The 19,493-nt window shown below is 43.4% G+C and overlaps 1 protein-coding gene across 9 annotated transcripts in view; it reads left to right on the top strand.

Annotated features, from left to right (window-relative positions):
* Nucleotides 1-19,493, top strand: part of hydin (HYDIN axonemal central pair apparatus protein) — a 981,559-nt gene that overhangs the window by 401,398 nt on the left and 560,668 nt on the right. For all 9 annotated transcript variants that reach the window (XM_072279252.1, XM_072279251.1, XM_072279249.1 and 6 more), the window contains 2 exons: nucleotides 795-938; nucleotides 7,464-7,607. In XM_072279252.1, the coding sequence (XP_072135353.1) occupies nucleotides 795-938; nucleotides 7,464-7,607 (288 nt within the window). The remainder of the gene's footprint in view (nucleotides 1-794; nucleotides 939-7,463; nucleotides 7,608-19,493) is intronic.

Genomic DNA, 19,493 nt, shown 5'->3' with positions numbered 1-19,493 from the left:
TCACCACCATTACCCTTCCTTTTGTGTGGAATCTAAATCTTTCCAGTCTTCCAACTGTGGGCCTCAGAAGGCCAATAATATATTCTTTAAAATAGGTAGAAAAATGTTATTTGGATTGCCAGAGTTGAACAGATATTGAATCTGATGATGCTCTTTCAAATATAAACCATGTAATTTGTTCTTAGATTTTGTGTATCTTCACCATTACAAGTCAATCTTTCTTTTCGTTGTGCTTCATTGTCACAAAGGATGACATTGCTTCAAGCTGCTTTTAATACCATCTGAATTAAATCACCAAATTACCCTGGTGATACAGACTGAACAATTCTTATTTTTACTTTTTAACCTCAGTGCCACTTCATATTAACTGATATTAAATCACGACCACTCTGAGATTCTGTCCAATTGTCTGTATACTTCCTTCTGAACTGAGTTATATATCTTACAGATTCGAAATGTGTTCTCCTTTCAATCCTTTTTTTGTCCATCATAGATTGATGATCTGATAGAGAACAGTGTTGGTCTTGGTTAGGTAGTAAAATGTACTTGTGCACCTTCTGGTCAACCACTGAGTGTGTATATGAACCCCAGTAACTATAGTTCAGGAAGAAAGACATATGCCTTTTACGTACATGGGATTATCCTTTGAATGTCCATTGTGTAAATTTTCCATGACTTTGAATCTAAACTTAATGAATTCCAACTGTTTAGCTCCAAGCTGTTTATACATCGAATCACCTTTATGTTTTGCTGATATTTGCACAGTGTCTATGCCATCATTTGATTCCCTGCAGGTTGTCCGTGGTCAGCTGGTGGGCAGCGCTATCATTGGGAAGCAGTTTGGGAAGGAGAAAATAAAAACTGTGAACATCCTATGTGAATTCATTGGACCAATTCTGGAGTTTTCGTCAAAGCAGTTGAACTTCCGTGTAGACAAGGTAAATGAAATCAAATCATTTACTCTTTGTGCTTTACAAGATAAACAACAATATGAATGAATAATTCTGAGTTATGTTTAGCCATACCTCCCTGTTTTGCTTTAATCCCCTGTGGACATGATTTTTTGGTGTATTCATAGGCTGAGCTAACAAATTCTTATATCTGCACAGGGAGCCATGCAATCGCCTGAAGAAAGTATTAAAGCAATACCTGAGACATGGCATGGAATTCTGAAGAGTTCAATGCCAAATCAACATCTAACACATTTACATTGCTTTTATTTGAAAGGGAAGCTACACCTCTAATATTTCTGTTCTGAATGCAGTTTCCTTGAGTTACTGTGGAAATCTGAATAATTTCTCACCAGTTCTGAACAATATATTAATGCCCTTCTTAGCTAATCTTCCGTTGGTGTTGCAGCTGATATCCAGGATTTGATTTTTAAGTGTAACAGGCTTCGTGAGTCAGGATAGGTCAAGGCTCTGTTTTAAACTGCAATGGAAAATGCCATTCAGTCCTTGACCACATTCCACAGTGTAATAGATGAAATTGGATCATCTCTGTTCACCTGGATTTTGTCAATATCCTTTGAATCTCTGATCAATCTCCATTTGAAAATTTCAGTTGTCCTAACTCCTGGTCTTTACCAGGAAGTGATATGCAGTGAAAACAGAAAAAATCGTTATTCAAATTGCTAGTCACGCAAAGCAACTGAATTTAGAGAACTTACAGAAACATGCTTCTCAATTTCCTTCAAAATATTATGGTTTGATGTTAAAATTTTATGAGATAAGAGGTGAGGACCACAGTATCAAGATCAACATGGAGCCTAATAAGCAGCTTTGTCTTTAATATGTCCATCACTGGTGATACTCAACTTTATACAATATAGGAGCAGAGTTAGGCTATTTGTCCCATTGAATATGCTCTGCCATTACATCATGGCTGATTCAATTTTCCTCTCAGCCCCAATCTCCTGCCTTCCCCCTGTATCCCTTCATGCCTTGATCAATCAAGAATTTATCAACCTCTGCCTTAAAGACTTGGCCTCCACAGCTGCCTGTGGCAAAGAATTCCAGAGATTCACCACTCTCTGGCTAAAGAAATTCCTCTCCATCTCAGTTCTGAAAGGATGTACCTCTATTCTGAGGCTGTGTCCTCTGGTCTGAGACTCTACCACCATAGGAAACATCCTCTGCACATCCACTCTATCAAGGCCTTTAATCATTCGATAGGTTTCAGCGAGGTCACCCCGCATTATTCCGAATTGTAGTGAATACAGACCCAGAGCCATCAAACGCTCTTCATATGACAAGCCATTCAATCCTGGAATCATTTTTGTAAAACTCCTTTGAACCCTCTCCAGTTTCAGTTCAAGGGGCCCAAACCTGCTCACAAAAATCCAAGTGAGGCCTCACCAGTGCTTTATAAAGTCTCAGCATTACATCCTTGCTTTTATATTCTAGTCCCCTTAAAATGAATTGCCTTTCTCACCACAGACTCACGCATGGACTGCAAATTATTCTTTAAGGAATCCTGCACAAAGACTCTCAGGCCCCTTTGCCATTAAGTTTTTTGAGTTTTCTCTCTATTTAGGGAAAGAGTTAACCCTTTCATTTCCTCTACCAAAGTACATGAGCATACACTTCCCTACACTTCATTCCATATGCCACTTCTTTGCCCATTATCTTAATCTTTTTAAGTCCTTCAGTAGCCTCTCTACTTCCTCAAAACTACCTGTCCCTCCACCTATCTTTGTGTCATTTGCAAGCTTTGCCACAAAGCCAACAATTTCATCATCCAAGTCATTGGCACATAACGTATAAAGAAGTGGTCCCAACACAGACCCCTGTGACACACCACTAGTCACTGGCAGCCAACCAGAAAAGTCTCCTTTTATTCCCACTCTCTGCCTCCTGCTAATCAGCCACTGCTTTATCCATGCTAGAATCTTTCCTGTAATGCCATGGGCTCTTAGCTTGTTCAGCAGCCTCATGCGTGCCACTTTAGTGAAAGCTTTCTGAAAATCCAAGTATGCAACATCAACAGATTCTCCTTTGTCTATCCTGCTTGTTATTTCTTCACAGAATTCCAACAGATTTGTCAGGCAATATTTTCCCTTGAGGAAACCATGCTGAATACAGCCTATTTTATCATGTGCCTTCATCCTTAATAATTGACTCTGAGGTCAGACTAATTGGCCCATAGTTTCCTTTCTTGTGCCTCTCTCCCTTCTTAAAGATTGGAATAGATTGGAATGACATTTGTTGTTTTCCAGTCTTATGGAGCCATTCCAGAATCCAGTGATTTTTGAAAGATCATTATCAAATACACTCAGTTATACCCTGAGTTACCTGAACACTTAACAAATAACATTTTATTTGTGTGTTGCAGAATCTGAGGAAGGATCTGAACTTGCAGCTGCAAAGTTGTAAAAACACACAAAGCAAATAGTAGCATAATGTTCAGAGCTCACTGGAAGATCTGTGTAATCAGAACTCCATTGCCTTGCTATAGCTCTTCTAATGCTGGGTCTTGTTCATGCTCTAGCAGATACTGACATGTAGGAATATGTTGATATGATTCATGAGGAAAAGTTTAGAACAGGGGTTCCCAACACGGGGTCCACAGACCACCGCCTTAACTGTTTTAGTCCATGGCATAAAAAAGGTTGGGAAACCCTGGTTTAGAGGGATATGGGCTGAATGCAGGAAAATGGGACTAATCCTGATGAACATTTTGATTGGTATGGACCTGTTGCTGTGCTGTCCAAATTTGTATGGAGTTTGCCATAAGGAGGGCTACAAAATCCAAGTCTAAATCCCCTCTGCTTCACAACATGAATCCCTAGAGTTTGAAAGAAGGATTCTGACAATGGTGGGATTCTACAGCGGTTAGCATTGCTGCCTCACTACTGCAGCAAATCTGACCATGTGGGGTTTGCATGTTCTCCCTGTGACCATGTGGGTTTCCCCTTGGGTGCTCCATAGGGAAGTGAGTTAGTTGATGAATTGACTGCTGTAAATGCTGTCTTTGTGTAGGCTAACAGCAAAAAGAATCAAGTGGAAATATACTAGTATGTGTAAGTAAGATTAAGCTGAAAACGTGCAAGGAGACAGGGAGGAGTGCATGAGACTAGTTGGATTGCTCCCCTGGAGCAAGCATGGACTAATCAAGAAAATATTATCTCTTTTAGGAATCCGGAGAAGGTATTTGTAACAGCTTGCTCTGTATACTTCATTAGTTAAGTAGTGAGATGCTCATTTTTTCCATCATTCATTTCACCTCCTTCTTCCTTGTCAAGACTACTCATTTACTTTTTTTATCTGAACATGAGTTGTGGGTATTGTAGGCAAGTCAACATTTAATACTTATTTTATATGAAGAGTTAGAAGCCCACAACATTAACTCCATTTCCCTCTCTACAAATGTTGCTGAATATTTCCGTCATTTTCTGTTAATATCTCAGATTTACATTATCAATATTTTTTTGCTCTTTAGTTTCTGTTCCGATTTCTAACTACTCTTGAGGAGATGATGTGTGGAGTAGTCATCATAAATAATGCAGTCTTTGTGCTAAAGGCAGAATTTGTGTCATTTCAGAGTCCAGTGAAAGTTATGGTGAAAGTGGTTGGGTCTTGGACATGTTCCAATGAAATCTGGAAACCGTGTTCTAGTAGTGACAGACACAACCGTCATCTTTGTACTCAGTGTGGAGAGTTTTAGTCTTCAAATTTGATTACTTCTTTTAACTCAGTTGTTACCTTGATGTTTATGCTGTCGCTCTTTATCACTGCTGGAGGCCATGGATGGCTGTGGAGGACAAGTCATTGGGCCTATTTAAAGCAGAGGTTGATACATTCTTGGTTAGTAAAGTTGTCAAAGGTTACGGGGGAGTGCAGGAAAATGGGATCTTGGAGGATAATAAATCTGCCACAAAGGAATGGTGGAGCAGACTTGATGGGCTGAATGGCCTATTTCTACTGCTATACGATATGGCGTTATAGAATTCTGCCTTTTATCTGAGTTCAGACCAAGGATATTATGTGGACTTGAGCAATGTCAGTCTTGTGGAAACTAGCTGATCATGGGCGAGAAAGTAATGATTGATCACACCATCATTGACATCTCCCATCACTGATGACTGAGAGTGGACTAACATGGTAATAACTAGTCTATTCTTCTCTCCGCTGAAACTGCTTGATCTGTTGATTTTCTCAGAATTCTTTGATTTTATTTGCTGTTTCTAGTGTCCATAGTTTTGTTGGCATTGTGGCTAGTTCAGGACTACAAGTCTCAAATACCACATCAGGAATGCAGTGAAGTCTAACTACTGCTTGAGCCAATACCCTCATATCAACGATTGATTGAAAACTGATCATTCACCTTGCTCTGCGGGTGTATCCATGTAAGGAGGGGTGAGAGGCAGATGGAGGAGCTAGTGATGGGAATAAGAATAGAGGCTGGGGGGTGAGAGACAGAAGGCATTGAAGATTATGGTATCTGATAGGAGAGGAAGGCAGAGTCTTCAAGGGAGGGAGGTGGTTAGGGCAGATGGGAACTGGGGGGGTCGGGTATCAGTAGGAGGAGTGTATAGGTGATAGACAGATAGAAAGGGTGGAGGAGAGGGGAAAGAAACAGGGGTGATGGTGGTTGGGTTGATGTAAGAGGAACTGGATAGATCAGGAGGAGAAAACAATGGGCAGAGGGGGAGAATGTAACTGGAAGTTGGAAGTTGGAAAATTCAATGTTCATACTGTCCAATTGTAGACTACCCAGGTTCAATATGAGGTGTTGTTCCTCTAGTTTGAATTTACGAAGAGAGTGATCCCTGTGGAAAGCAGAAAGGAATGTTGGAGGTGGGTGTGGCTAGTGTAGGGTGTATACCCATGCTAGTCTCAGTACTTCTTCCAAATGCTGTTCAACTCAATGGAGAACTCATTCATTGGGTTAAGAGCAAGAGAATGTGAAAGCAGTGAATGATTAGGATAGTGGGTGGGGTACCAATTTTGTACTGGGTATTATCATCATCTCAAATATATGTTGAACTAGGCCTGTACTCCAGACTTGGTGTAAAGCTTTGAAATATCAGGTTGTGAGTTAGTTTTCATAGCAATTCAACCAACTGGCATTTGTTTTGATCTGCTTGGTTAAGTATGTACATTTCCACTAACTTCTCCTTCATTCCTCTAGTTATTCTATTTCATATTCTGTCTGTTGTAGGTCATTATCTAACAATATCCAAATTATTTTGAATTCAGTCCAAATTGTATTCTTTAGCAGCCTGCTTCTGGTACAACCCTGGCCTTGTAATTAAACATCCATTATTTGATGAAGTGTCTAAGATCCAGAAATCCATCATTCACACAGGACTAAAACATCATTAACAACCTACTTCTTTTAGGAAAATAGAGTCAAGTTCAATGGTGTCATTTCTTACAGATGCAGCATAGGAAGCCTGCTATCCCAATTCATTGTGGCTTGGTATGGCAGCGGCCCTGCCTGAGACTGCAGGATGTGGTGGCGGAGTCCATCATGCAAACCAGCTTCTCCTCCATTGATTCTGTCTACATCTCCCCCACTTTAGCAAAACAACAGATCAATGTTGCCTTCTCCCCCACACCTATGTCTTTTTAATGGACCTGTTACATGACAAAAATCATGGTCCTTGCTCCTATTTTGTCTACCTGTACTGCACTTTGATCATAAATTTACTTTGAACTTTGAGCTGTAACACTATATTCTGCATTCTGTTATTGCTTTTCCCTTTGTACTACTCAGTGTGCTGTTTGGTAATTCCTCTTCTGTGCACAGACTTCCTGAAGGACAGTGTGGGCAGGGGGCAGGTTCCTGTGCAATGGCCACTGATGGGATAGTATCTGTGAGACATCCTGGGAAACTGTAAGGTTTCTCTGGAATCTATCTGTAAGGAAACAGGTGTTTTCATGGAATTTATGAGAACCCAGCCAAACACCCTCCAAGGTGTATATACAAAGGTCACCTTCATTGAGTACGGGTCTCCCCTTTGCTGGCAGAAGTTTCCTTGACCACTGCAATGTAGCAATGAGTGTCCATGTCATTGTATACATCTCAGCTGGGTAGTCTGCGAGGACCCCGAGGCAGGGTTTCTGAGTGACCTTGATTCTGAGAGCAGTGCAGGCATTTTTGTTTTACTGATCATGAAGTGTATTGTGAGAGGAGCCTTTCAGCAGAATGATAATTCTTGAAGTATTTTTGATAACTGTCACAATCCGATGTAAATTCTTACACTCTGCAGCTTTTCAGTCAATGTTCCTCAGCCAGCTTGTCATCAAGTGGTAACATTATTGAATTGCCTGCATGTGACTAGAAGATATTACAGTAATGGAGAGGGAGGGGACAACAGAATGATTTGAAAACAAGAATATTCATTGTAAATTAAAATATTGCATACCTCAGGGTCAGTGCAGGTTAGCTGTGACTTTATTTGAACAACTATTGACAGTTTGTAAGCCAAAATACTGACTGACTCTCGATCTCTGTAGCTCCAGCATGAGCAGCTTCGTCCTCAGTACAAGTCTCTTGCTTTGAAGAATATCTCTCCATTGCCGCTGACCCTGAATCTCAGCACAAGTGGACCATTCACAGTTGTGGAGCAACAGAATGAAGAGGCACCGGTCACTTCAAAGGTAGAGTAACATTCGTGTTTTACTGTTTAACATCACAATATCTATTGGAGACAGTGAAGACAATATGATAGAAGTTGACTCCAAACGTGAAGAACCAGCTCAAGTCTAAACCTATTACCCTTCTGCCCATCTCTGAACTGATCACCATCACCCTCCACCTCAACCAATCTTCCTCTGTTCTTTATCTCTACCTTCCCATTCCTCTACCCCACTTGGCTTCATCTGCTAAATTTAGTTTTCCACATCTGTCTCCATGTATCTGTTCATGAGGTTCCCCTCACCCCTCCTCCATCTGCCCAATATGCCCTGATGACCACATTCTATCTATCACATGCCAGCCGCTGTCCAACCCTCCCCCTCACTGCTCACCTCATCCCCTCAGCCCCTTCTATTTTAACTTCATCAGTCCACAGGACTTCTTTCCAAAATGCATCAGACTTGTTTAGATGTTCCATTGAACCTTTTGAATAGAACTTTTTGGCCGCAATGAGCAAAAGTATGTTTGGAGAAAAAAGAGTGCAGAATTTCATGAAAAGAACACCTCCCCAACTGTTAAGCACAGGGGTGGATCGATCATGCTTTGGGCTTGTGTTGTAGCCAGTGGCACAGGGAACATTTACTGGTAGAGGGCAGAGTAAATTCAATTAAATACCAGCAAATTCTGGAAGCAAACATCACACTGTCTGTAAAAAAAGCTGAAGATGAGAAGAGGATGGCTTCTACAACAGGATAATGATCCTAAACACACCTCAAAATCCACAATGGTCTACCTCAAGAGGCACAAGCTGAAGGTTTTGCCATGGGCCTCACAGTCCTCTGACCTAAACATCATCAAGAATCTGTGGATAGATCTCAAAAGAGCAGTGCATGCAAGATGGCCCAAGAATCTCACAGAACTAGAAGCCTTTTGCAAGGAAGAATGGGCAAAAATCCCCCAAACAAGAATTGAAAGACTCTTAGCTGGCTACAAAAAGCGTTTACAAGCTGTGGTACTTGCCAAAGGGGATGTTACTAAGTACTGACTATGCAGGGTGCCCAAACTTTTGCTTCGGGCCCTTTTCGTTTTTCGTTATTTTGAAACTGTAAAAGATGGAAATAAAAAAGTTTTCTTGCTTAAAATATTAAAGAAATGTGTCATCTTTAACTTTTATGCCTTTTGGAAATCAGTTCATCTTTTACTCACTTAGCTATTCACAGTAACAGAAGTTTTGACCAGGGGTGCCTAAACTTTTGAATGCCACTGTACATGTCACCATATACAACCCTGTGCTTAGCTTTCTTGCAGATATACTCAACAAATTTATAGAATAATTACCATAACAGAATCAGTGAAAGACTGCATCAACTTGGCCGTTTCACCAATATGCAAAAGGTAACAATAATAATAATGAATAAATAAGCAATAAATATCAAGAACATGAGGTGCAGTCAATAGACAATAGACAACAGACAATAGGTGCAGGAGTAGACCATTTGGCCCTTCGAGCTAGCACCACCATTCACTGTGATCATGGCTGATCATCCACAATCAGTATCCAGTTCCTGCCTTATCCCCATAACCTTTGATTCCACTATCTTTAAGAGCTTTATCCATCTCTTTCTTGAAAACATCCAGAGGCTTGGCCTCCACTGCCTTCTGGGGCAGAGCATTCCACATATCCACCATTCTCTGGGTGAAAAAGTTTTTCCTCAACTCCGTTCTAAGTGGCCTACCCCTTATTCTTAAACTGTGGCCTCTGGTTCTGGACTCGCCTATCAACGGGAACATGCTTCCTGCCTCCAGTGTGTCCAATCCCTTAATAATCTTATATGTTTCAATCAGATCCCCTCTCATCCTTCTAAATTCCAGTGTATACAAGCCCAGTCGCTCCAATCTTTCAACATGTGACAGTCCCGCCATCCCGGGAATTAACCTTGTGAACCTATGCTGCACACCCTCAATAGCAAGAATGTCCTTCCTCAAATTTGGAGACCAAAACTACACACAATACTCCAGGTGTGGTCTCACCAGGGCCCTGTACAGCTGCAGAAGGACCTCTTCGCTCCTATACTCAGTTCTCCTTGTTATGAAGGCCAACATGCCATTAGCTTTCTTCACTGCCTGCTGTACCTGCATGCTTGCTTTCAGTGACTAATGTACAACAACACCTAGATCTCGTTGTACTTCCCCTTTTCCTAACTTAACTCCATTTAGATAATAATCTGCCTTCCTGTTCTTACCACCAAAGTGGATAACCTCTCATTTATCCACATCAAACTGCATCTGCCATGCATCCGCCCACTCACCCAGCCTGTCCAAATCACCCTGCATTCTCATAACATCCTCCTCACATTTCACACTGCCACCCAGCTTTGTGTCATCTGCAAATTTGCTAATGTTACTTTTAATCCCTTCATCTAAATCATTAATGTATATTGTAAGCAGCTGCGGTCCCAGCACTGAACCTTGCGTTACCCCCCCCAGTCACCGCCTGCCATTCCGAAAGGGACCCATTAATCGCTATACTCTTTGTTTTCTATCAGCAAGCCAATTTTCAATTCATGTCAGTACTCTGCCCCCAATACCATGTGCCCTAATTTTCCCACTAATTTCCTATGTGGGACTTTATCAAAGGGTTTCTGAAAACCAGGTACACTACATTCACTGGCTCTCCCTTGTCCATTTCCATAGTTACATCCTCAAAAAATTCCAGAAGATTAGTCAAGCATGATTTCCCCTTCGTAAATCCATGCTGACTCGGACCTATCCTGTTACTGCCATCCAAATGTGTCATAATTTCATCTTTTATAATTGACTCTAGCATCTTTCCCACCACTGACGTCAGGCTAACCGGTCTATAATTCCCTGTTTTCTCTGTCCCTCCTTTCTTGAAAAGTGGGACAACATTAGCCACCCTCCAATCCACAGGAACTGATCCTGAATCTATAGAACATTGGAAAATGATTACCAATGCATCCACGATTTCTAAAGCCACCTCCTTAAGTACACTAGGATGCAGACCATCAGGTCCCAGGGACTTATCAGCCTTCAGACCCAACAGTCTATCCAACACCATTTCCTGCCTAATATAAATTTCCTTTAAGTCATCCATTACCCTAGGTCCTTTGGCCACTATTACATCTGGGAGATTGTTTGTGTCTTCCCTAGTGAAGACAGATCCAAAGTACCTGTTCAACTCGTCTGCCATTTCCTTGTTCCCCATAATAAATTCACCCGCTTCTGTCTTCAAGGGCCCAATTTTGGTCGTAACTATTTTTTCCTTTTCACATACCTAAAGAAGCTTTTACTATCCTCCTTTATATTCTTGGCTAGTTTACCTTTGTACCTCATTTTTTCTCTGCGTATTACCTTTTTAGTTATCTTCTGTTGCTCGTTAAAAGTTTCCCAATCCTCCGGCTTCCCACTCATCTTTGCTATGTTATACTTCTTCTCTTTTATTTTTATACTGTCCTTTACTTCCCTTGTCAGCCACAACCTCCCCTTACTCCCCCGAGGATCTTTCTTCCTCTTTGGAATGAACTGATCCTGCACCTTCTGCATTATTCCCGGAAATACCTGCCATTGTTGTTCCAATGTCATCCCTGCTAGGGTATTGTTCCATTGAACTTTGTCCAGCTCCTCCCTCATAGCACCAGTTCCCTTTGTTCAACTGTAATACTGACACTTCCGATTTTCCCTTCTCCCTCTCAAATTGTAGATTGAAACTTATTATATTATGATCACTACCTCCTAATGGCTCCTTTACCTCGAGGTCCCTGATCAAATCCAGTTCATTGAACAACACTAAATCCAGAATTGCCTGGTAGGCTCCTGTACAAGCTGTTCTAAGAATCCATATCGGAGGGACTCTACAAACTCCCTTTCTTGGGGTCCAGTACCAACCTGATTCCTCCAGTCTACCTGCATGGTGAAATCCCCCATAACAACTGTAGCATTACCTTTGCGACATGCCAATTTTAACTCTTGATTCAACTTACACCCTACATCCAGACTACTGTTTGGGGGCCTGTAGATAACTCCCATTAGGGTCTTTCTACCCTTAGAATTTCTCAGTTCTATCCATACTGACTCTACGTCTCCTGATTCTATGTCCCCCCTCGCAAGGGACTGAATATCATTCCTCACCAACAGAGCCACCCCACCCCCTCTGCCCATCAGTCTGTCCTTTCGATAGGACGTATACCCTTGAATATTCATTTCCCAGGGTTTGTCCACTTGAAGCCATGTGTCAGTTATTCCCAGAACTTCATAGTTACAAATTTCCAACTGTGCTTCAAGCTCATCCACTTTATTTCTTATACTCCGTGCATTCATATACAATACTTTTAATTCATTACTCCCCTCACCTCCCATATCAATTCCTATATCACTTGGCCATACTGTACGATCCCCTCTTGAGCTTTCTACTCTGTTGATTCTGCTGTCTTTCTTAACTTTTCTTATTCTCACTTTCCCTTTTTCTCCATCCTTATATTTCCAGTTCGTCCCCTCTCCCCACTACTTAGTTTAAACACACCCGTGTTGCAGAGGCAAACCTGCCTGCCAGAATGCTGGCCCCCCACCTATTAAGGCACAACCTGTCCCTTTTGTACAATTCATCCTTACCCCGAAACATACCCCAGTGCTCCAAGAATGTAAATCCTTGCTTCCTGCACCAGTTCCTCAGCCACACATTCAGATCCATTATCTCCCTGTTCCTGCCCTCTCCAACTCGAGGAACTGGAAGCAAACTGGAGCTAACCACCCTGGAAGTCCTGCTTTTCAGCCTTCTTCTGAGTTCTCTGAATTCACTCTGTAGAATGTCTTTCTTCTTCTTCCCCACGTCATTTGTGCCGACATGCACCACCACATCCGGATGGTCACCTTCACTCTTGAGGATTCCCTGCACCTGGTCCGTGACATCCTGGATCCTGGCACCAGGGAGGCAACACACCATCCTTAAATCTCGCCTGTCGCCACAGAAACTCCTTTCTGTACCTCTCACTATGGAGTCCCCTACTACCACAGCTCTGCCTGACGTCTGTCTCCTCGGCTTTGCTTCAGAGCCAATTTTCGACTCGCAGACCTGACCGCCTCTCAGACTGGCACTGTCTTCTGTCCTGACAGCTTCCAAGAGGGTGAAGCTGTTTACGAGAGGTACATCCCCCGGGGTCTCCGGTACTTCAAGCTTCCTTTCCTTCCTCATTGTCTCCCCCCTTCTCTCTTCCGGTATCCTTAGTGTAACGACCTCGCTGTAGGTCCTGTCCAGAAAATTCTCGTTTTCCCGGATGAACCTGAGGTCCTTGAAAGTGAGACCATTGGTGTGGGAACATTTCAATGATGGGGCAAGTGAAGTTGAGCGGTTATCCATTTTCGTTCAAGAGTCTGATGGTTGAGGAGTAATAACTGTTCTTGAACCTAGTTTTGTGTGTCCTGAGCCTCCTGCACCTTCTTGCTGGTGGCAATAGCAAGAAAAGAGCATGTCCTGGGTGGTGGAGGTCCCTGATGATGGAATGTAAGATGAGTGTAAGAGTGGAGATGAAGCCTAGTTCTCACAATGAAGACACTCCCCAGCACACTGTCTCCTTACCAACATATCGAATAGAATAGATTAAGAGCAGATGCAGCTGCTCAAAGCTGGAAAATAGACTTGAGCTGCCTTAGAATTACCAATTTATAACTTTGGTGCTGATGATATCTCACATTTTACTTTTACTATTAATCTGAGTGACAAACCCCACTTCAAAGAGAGATATAGAACATCATATGGGAGGGCTGTCTGAGTGGTGACAAGGTATTCTTGACTCGAGGGTGCATAATAATGTAAGGAGTGGAGAAGAACTTGTGCCACCTAAGTACCAGGAAATGACCATCTCTAACAGTAGTGTCTGGCCACCGCCACTTGACCTTTTACAGCATTACAACTATTTAATATTTATGGGTGGGGTGGTGTCACATTTAGCTAGAAACTTAACATTTAGGCCAGGCATATGTATGTTTTGTCTATGTGAGTATTTTGAGACTGTGTGTTTTGTAGCGATTGATCTTCCATGGCTTATCAGTTTTGCTAATAACAATCAGTTAAGATTAGAATTGGAATGAGTGCAGCTTCAACCTCATTGGAGAAGCTTCAAATTTGATTTCCTCTCATATTCCTTTTGCCAATCACCTGTCCAGCTCTTGGCTCCATCCCTCCCCCTCCTGTCTTCTCCTATCATTTCAGATCTCCTCCCCCCCCCCACTTTCAAATCTCTTACTAGCTCTTCTTTCAGTTAGTCCTGATGAAGGGTCTCAGCCCAAAACGTCGACTGTACCTCTTCCTAGAGATGCTGCCTGGCCTGCTGTGTTCACCAGCAACTTTTATGTATGTCGCTTGAAATTCCAGCATCTGCAGATTTCCTCGTGTTTGCAAATTTGATTTCTAGTTCTTTGTTGTCATTTGGTAAAAATTTTGAACCTCCTGCTTTGGGGACATAAGTTGTTCAAGTAGGCAAATCACTTCTAAATTTCTAAAGGAAATGAGGGACTGCATTACAATTCCAGTCCTATATCTTGGGAATAAATTAATTATTTACCATTTAAAACTTTCTCTGCTTTAAGTACCTTTCCAGTCCTCAGTGATGAAATGTTTTCTTCTGTTCAACATCCCCTTTCATATTCTTTCTTTCTGCCACCCTGTTATTGTCTATTCAAGATTGTTTAATGTCATTTCCAGTACACAAGTGTAACGGAGAACAAAGTAATTGTGAACCCAGCTCCAGTGCAGCACAAACAAACCGCAATGAAATAAAGAACACAATTATTTAAAGAAAAACATTTTGGGATAGCTTATACACCCAAATTGATTGTATGTCGATAAAGTGAGCTGGGCACAGGAGTGCCTGTACATAAGGTGACTGTGAAGGAAATGATAAAGTAGTGGTGGTGGGTTGGTGGGTGGAGGTGTTGATCAGCCTTGCTGCTTGGGCCAAGTAATTGTTCTTGAGTCTGGTGGGTATGGCCCCGATGCTACATAGCATCCTCACTGATGGGAATGGAAGAAAGAGTCCATGAGCTGGGTGGGACCCTTTCCCAGCAGCGTTCTGTATGTATGTACTTGAAGGCAGGTAGGCTGGTGCTGGTGATGCGTTGGGCAGTTTTGACTTCCTGTTTTAGAGCCTTACTGTCCGCTGCAGTGCAGTTTCCGTACCATGAGGTGATGCTGCATGTTAGAATGCTCTCTACTGCACATCTGTTGAACCATGTGAGTATAGATGCGCATAGTCCAGCTCTTTTCAGCCTCTTTAGAAAGTTGAGTTAATGTTGAGTTTCCTGATCGTGTAGGTGTGTTCTGGAACCATGTGAGAGGCTGTGTGAGATGTGCATGCCGAGGAGTTTAAAACCACTCGCAGTTTCTCCTGCTCTGCTGCTAATGTAAAGAGTGTGTGCATGGTGCGAGTTCTCCTGAGGTCAATAACCATCTTCTTTGTGTTGTTGACATTGAAGAAAAGGTTCTTTGCCTGGTACCAGGTCTCGAGCTCTTCTATCTTCTCTCTGTAGGCCATCTAATTGTTGTTGGTGATGAGCCCCACCACTATCGTGTCATTAGTGAACTTGGCAATTATTCGGGCATTGAACCTTGTAGTCATGTGTGAGCAGAGTGCACTACAATGGACTCAGCATGTAGCCCTGAGGGGAACCTGTGTTGAGGATGATGGAGAGGGTTGTGCTTCCTGACCAACTCAGATCTGTCGGTTAATAAGTTCAACACCCAGTTGAACAGCAGTGATTTAGACCGGGGAGTAGGACTTTGTTCACTAAGATTTTTGGAGCAATAGTGTTGAATGTTGAACTGAAATCTAGAAACAGCATTCTTACATAAGCATTCTTGTTTTCTTGCTGTATCATGGCCAGGTGCATGATAGATGATATGGCACATATTAGTAAGTGTCCAGTGTGACAGAAATAGAGTTTTTGATATGTACCACTAACAGTCATTCAAAGCACTTCTTGTTAATTGGTGTCAGTGCTGGCACCTTCATTTAGTTGTGAAGGTGTAGCCTCACATTAAACACGAATCTTGATTTTTATTTGCCTAAATAAGCACACAGCATTATCCTCAAAAGTCATTACTTCAGCACGGACAATGATAACCTTGCAGGCAGTTTGACCTTGCTGGACATCACAGCCTATTCTAATGCCTATCCTATGTTGTGATTGCAAAGTTGAGTTACAAATAAGTTGAGGGATTTCAGAATCAGCTTCAACGTCACTGGCACAAGTCATGAAATTTGTCAACTTAGCGGCAGCAGTACAATGCAATACATGGAATTGCACTGAGAGCGGTAAGCGTAAAGGAGCGGGGCTGGAGGTTCTGGTAAATAACAGATGGTGCAATCCTGGGCATATTACGATCAAGGAATGGGTCTGTAGCCCGGATATTGAACTTTTTGCTGTTGGACTCCGGCCATATTATTTGCTAAGGGAAATCTCGCATGCAATTGTGGTTGTTGTGTATGTCCCTCCCTCTGCCAACCTGACGTCGGCGTGTAACATCATTTACACCGTCATAGCCAGATTACAAACCCAGCACCCAACTGCCCTCATTACCATCTCGGGTGAATTCAACCAGGTTACCATGGCTGGAACACTGTCCAACTTCACGCAGTATGTGAGCTGTACAACCAGAGGGGAGAGGACTCTGGATTTGATGACAAGCCATGGGTGACAAAGGACATTAAGGACATCCTGAACGCTAAAAGGAGGGCGTTTGGAGATGGAAATAGGGAGGAGCTGAGGGCAATACAGAGTGACCTGAAAGCCAGGATCAGGGAGGCTAAAGACAGGTACAGGAGGAAGCTTGAGTAGAAACTCCAGCAGAACAGCATGAGAGAGGTCTGGAGGGGGATGAGGACGATCACTGGGTTCCGGCAAACTAGCAACAGAGGAGCAGAAGGCAGTGTGGACAGGGCCAATGAACTTAACCAGTTCTTTAACAGATTTGACAGTGTGGCCCCTGTCCATCCCGCACATGAGCCATCTGTTGTCGGCCCCCAACCAACACATACTCCACTCTCCCCTCCTATCCCTCCTCACAGTCCCCTACCCTGCTCTCATGGCTATACCCCTTCCCCACATGAAACCACCATGGTGGGCTTCACAACTCACAGGTGAGAAGACAGCTGAAACGTCTCAACCCAAGCAAGGCTGCAAGACTGGATGGTGTCAGTACCAGGGTGCTCAAAGCCTGTGCCCCTCAGCTATGTGGAGTACTTCGCCATGTATTCAACCTGAGCCTGAGGCTCCGGAGGGTTCCTGTATTGTGGAAGACGTCCTGCCTCGTCCCTGTGCCGAAGATACCGTGCCCCAGCGGCCTCAATGACTACAGACCGGTGGCATTGACCTCCCACATCATGAAGACCCTGGAGAGACTTGTTCTGGAGCTGCTCCGGCCTATGGTCAGGCCACACTTAGCTCCTCTCCAGTTCGCCTACCAGCCCCGACTAGGAGTTGAGGATGCCATCGTCTACCTGCTGAACCGTGTCTACACCCACCTGGACAAGCCAGCGAGCACTGTGAGGGTCATGTTTTTTGACTTTTCCAGTGCGTTCAACACCATCCACCCTGCTCTGCTGGGGGAGAAGCTGACAGCGATGCAGGTGGATGCTTCCCTGGTATCATGGATTCTTGATTACCTGACTGGCAGACCACAGTACGTGTGCTTGCAACACTGTGTGTCCGACAGAGTGATCAGCAGCACTGGGGCTCCACAGGGGACTGTCTTGTCATCTTCAGAAGTTTTTGGATGACTCTGCCATAGTTGGATGCATCAGCAAGGGAGATGAGGCTGAGTACAGGGCTACGGTAGGAAACTTTGTCACATGGTGTGAGCAAAATTATCTGCAGCTTAATGTGAAAAAGACTAAGGTGCTGGTGATAGACCTGAGGAGAGCTAAGGTACCGGTGACCCCTGTTTGCATCCAGGGGGTCAGTGTGGACATGGTGGAGGATTACAAATGCCTGGGGATACGAATTGACAATAAACTGGACTGGTCAAAGAACACTGAGGCTGTCTACAAGAAGGGTCAGAGCCGTCTCTATTTCCTGAGGAGACTGAGGTCCTTTAACGTCTGCCGGATGATGCTGAGGATGTTCTACAAGTCTGTGGTGGCTAGTGCGATCATGTTTGCTTTTGTGTGCTGGGGCAGCAGGCTGAGGGTGGCAGACACCAACAGAATCAACAAACTCATTCGTAAGGCCAGTGATGTTGTGGGGATGGAACTGGACTCTCTCACGGTGGTGTCTGAAAAGAGGATGCTGTCTAAATTGCATGCCATCTTAGTCAATGTCTCCCATCCACTACATAATGTACTGGGTGGGCACAGGAGTACATTCAGCCAGAGGCTCATTCCACTGAGATGCAGCACAGAGCGTCATAGGAAGTCATTCCTGCCTGTGGCCATCAAACTTTACAACTCCTCCCTTGGAGGGTCAGACACCCTGAGCCAATAGGCTGGTCCTGGACTTATTTCATAATTTACGAGCATAAGTTACATATTACTATTTAACTATTTATGGTTCTATTACTATTTATTATTTATGGAGCAACTGTAACGAAAACCAATTTCCCCTGGGGTTAATAAAGTATGACTATGACTATGATAACACAGAAAAAAATAAGTAAATCAATTATAGTAGGTGTGTGTATATGTGTGTGTGTGTGTGTGTGTGTTTGTATATTAACTAGTTAAATTAAAAATATTGCAAAAACAGAAACAATTTTAAAAAAGGGAGGTTTATGATTTCAATGTCCATTTAGGAACTGGATGGCAGAGGGGAAGAAGCTGTTTCGGAACTGCCAAGTGTGTGCCCTCAGGCCTCCATACCCCCTGCCTGATGGCAACAAAGAGAAGGTGGCATGTCCTGTGTGATGGGTGTCCTCAATAATGGATCCCACCTTTCTGCGGCAACTCCTTGAAGGTGTTTTGGTACTACAGAGGCTAGTACCCAAGATCGAGTTTCTGTCAGTCCTGTGCAGTAGCCCCCTCTCCCATACCAGACAGTGATGCAGCCTGTCAGAATGCTCTCCATGGTACACCTGTAGACGTTTTCAAGTGCCTTAGGTGATAAATCAAACCTCCTTAAACTTCCAGTGAAACATAGCTGTTTTTCTGCCTTCCATATAGCCACATTGATATGTTGGGAGCAGGTTAGATCCTCAGAGATCTTGACACCCAGGAACTTGAAATTGCTCACTCTCTACTTCTGATCCCTCTATGAGGATTGGTTTGTGTTCCCCTGTCTTACCCTTTCTGAAGTCCACAATCAGCTCTTTGGTCTCCCTGGCGTTAAGTACCAGGTTGTTGCTGTGACACCAGTCATCTAGCTGGTATATCTCACTCCTGTACACCATCTCATCTTCATCTGAGAGTCTGCCAACAACAAATTTATAAATGACATTTGAGCTGTACCTAGCCACACAGTGTACATACATCTATTGATGCTTCTGGACACATCTCCAGTGATGTTCCTGGAATCATCGGGTGTTTCGGGTCTTTCAACATCATACAACCTCCTCCAGGTGACCCAGCTGGGGCTGATCAGACCCCAGCTTGTGCCCAGATGGCTAGCTACTTATGACTCCATGGCTCCCCTCTTTTGAGCCACAGCCATCTTGAGGCCTTCTCTGCCGCATCGGTGGTACTGCGGATGGCTCTCCTCTTCCTCTCTCCCTCGATGCCCAAAATGCTGAAGGCCCTAACTAAAGAACGGGCTATGAATCCCCTACAACCAACCTCCACTGGAAGACACCTCACTCTCCATCCAGCCTGCTGACAGTTGCTGACCAGTCCTGCGTACTTGGAGAGCTTCCTTTCAAAGGCCTCTTCCAAGCTATCTTCCCATGGGACTGTCAGCTCCAGCAGCAC

This window comes from Mobula birostris, chromosome 15 (genome assembly GCF_030028105.1).
Source record: "Mobula birostris isolate sMobBir1 chromosome 15, sMobBir1.hap1, whole genome shotgun sequence".
Taxonomy (NCBI): domain Eukaryota; kingdom Metazoa; phylum Chordata; class Chondrichthyes; order Myliobatiformes; family Myliobatidae; genus Mobula; species Mobula birostris.
The sequence above is the reverse complement of the archived record's forward strand: the minus strand, read 5'-3'. Positions and strand labels throughout refer to the sequence as shown.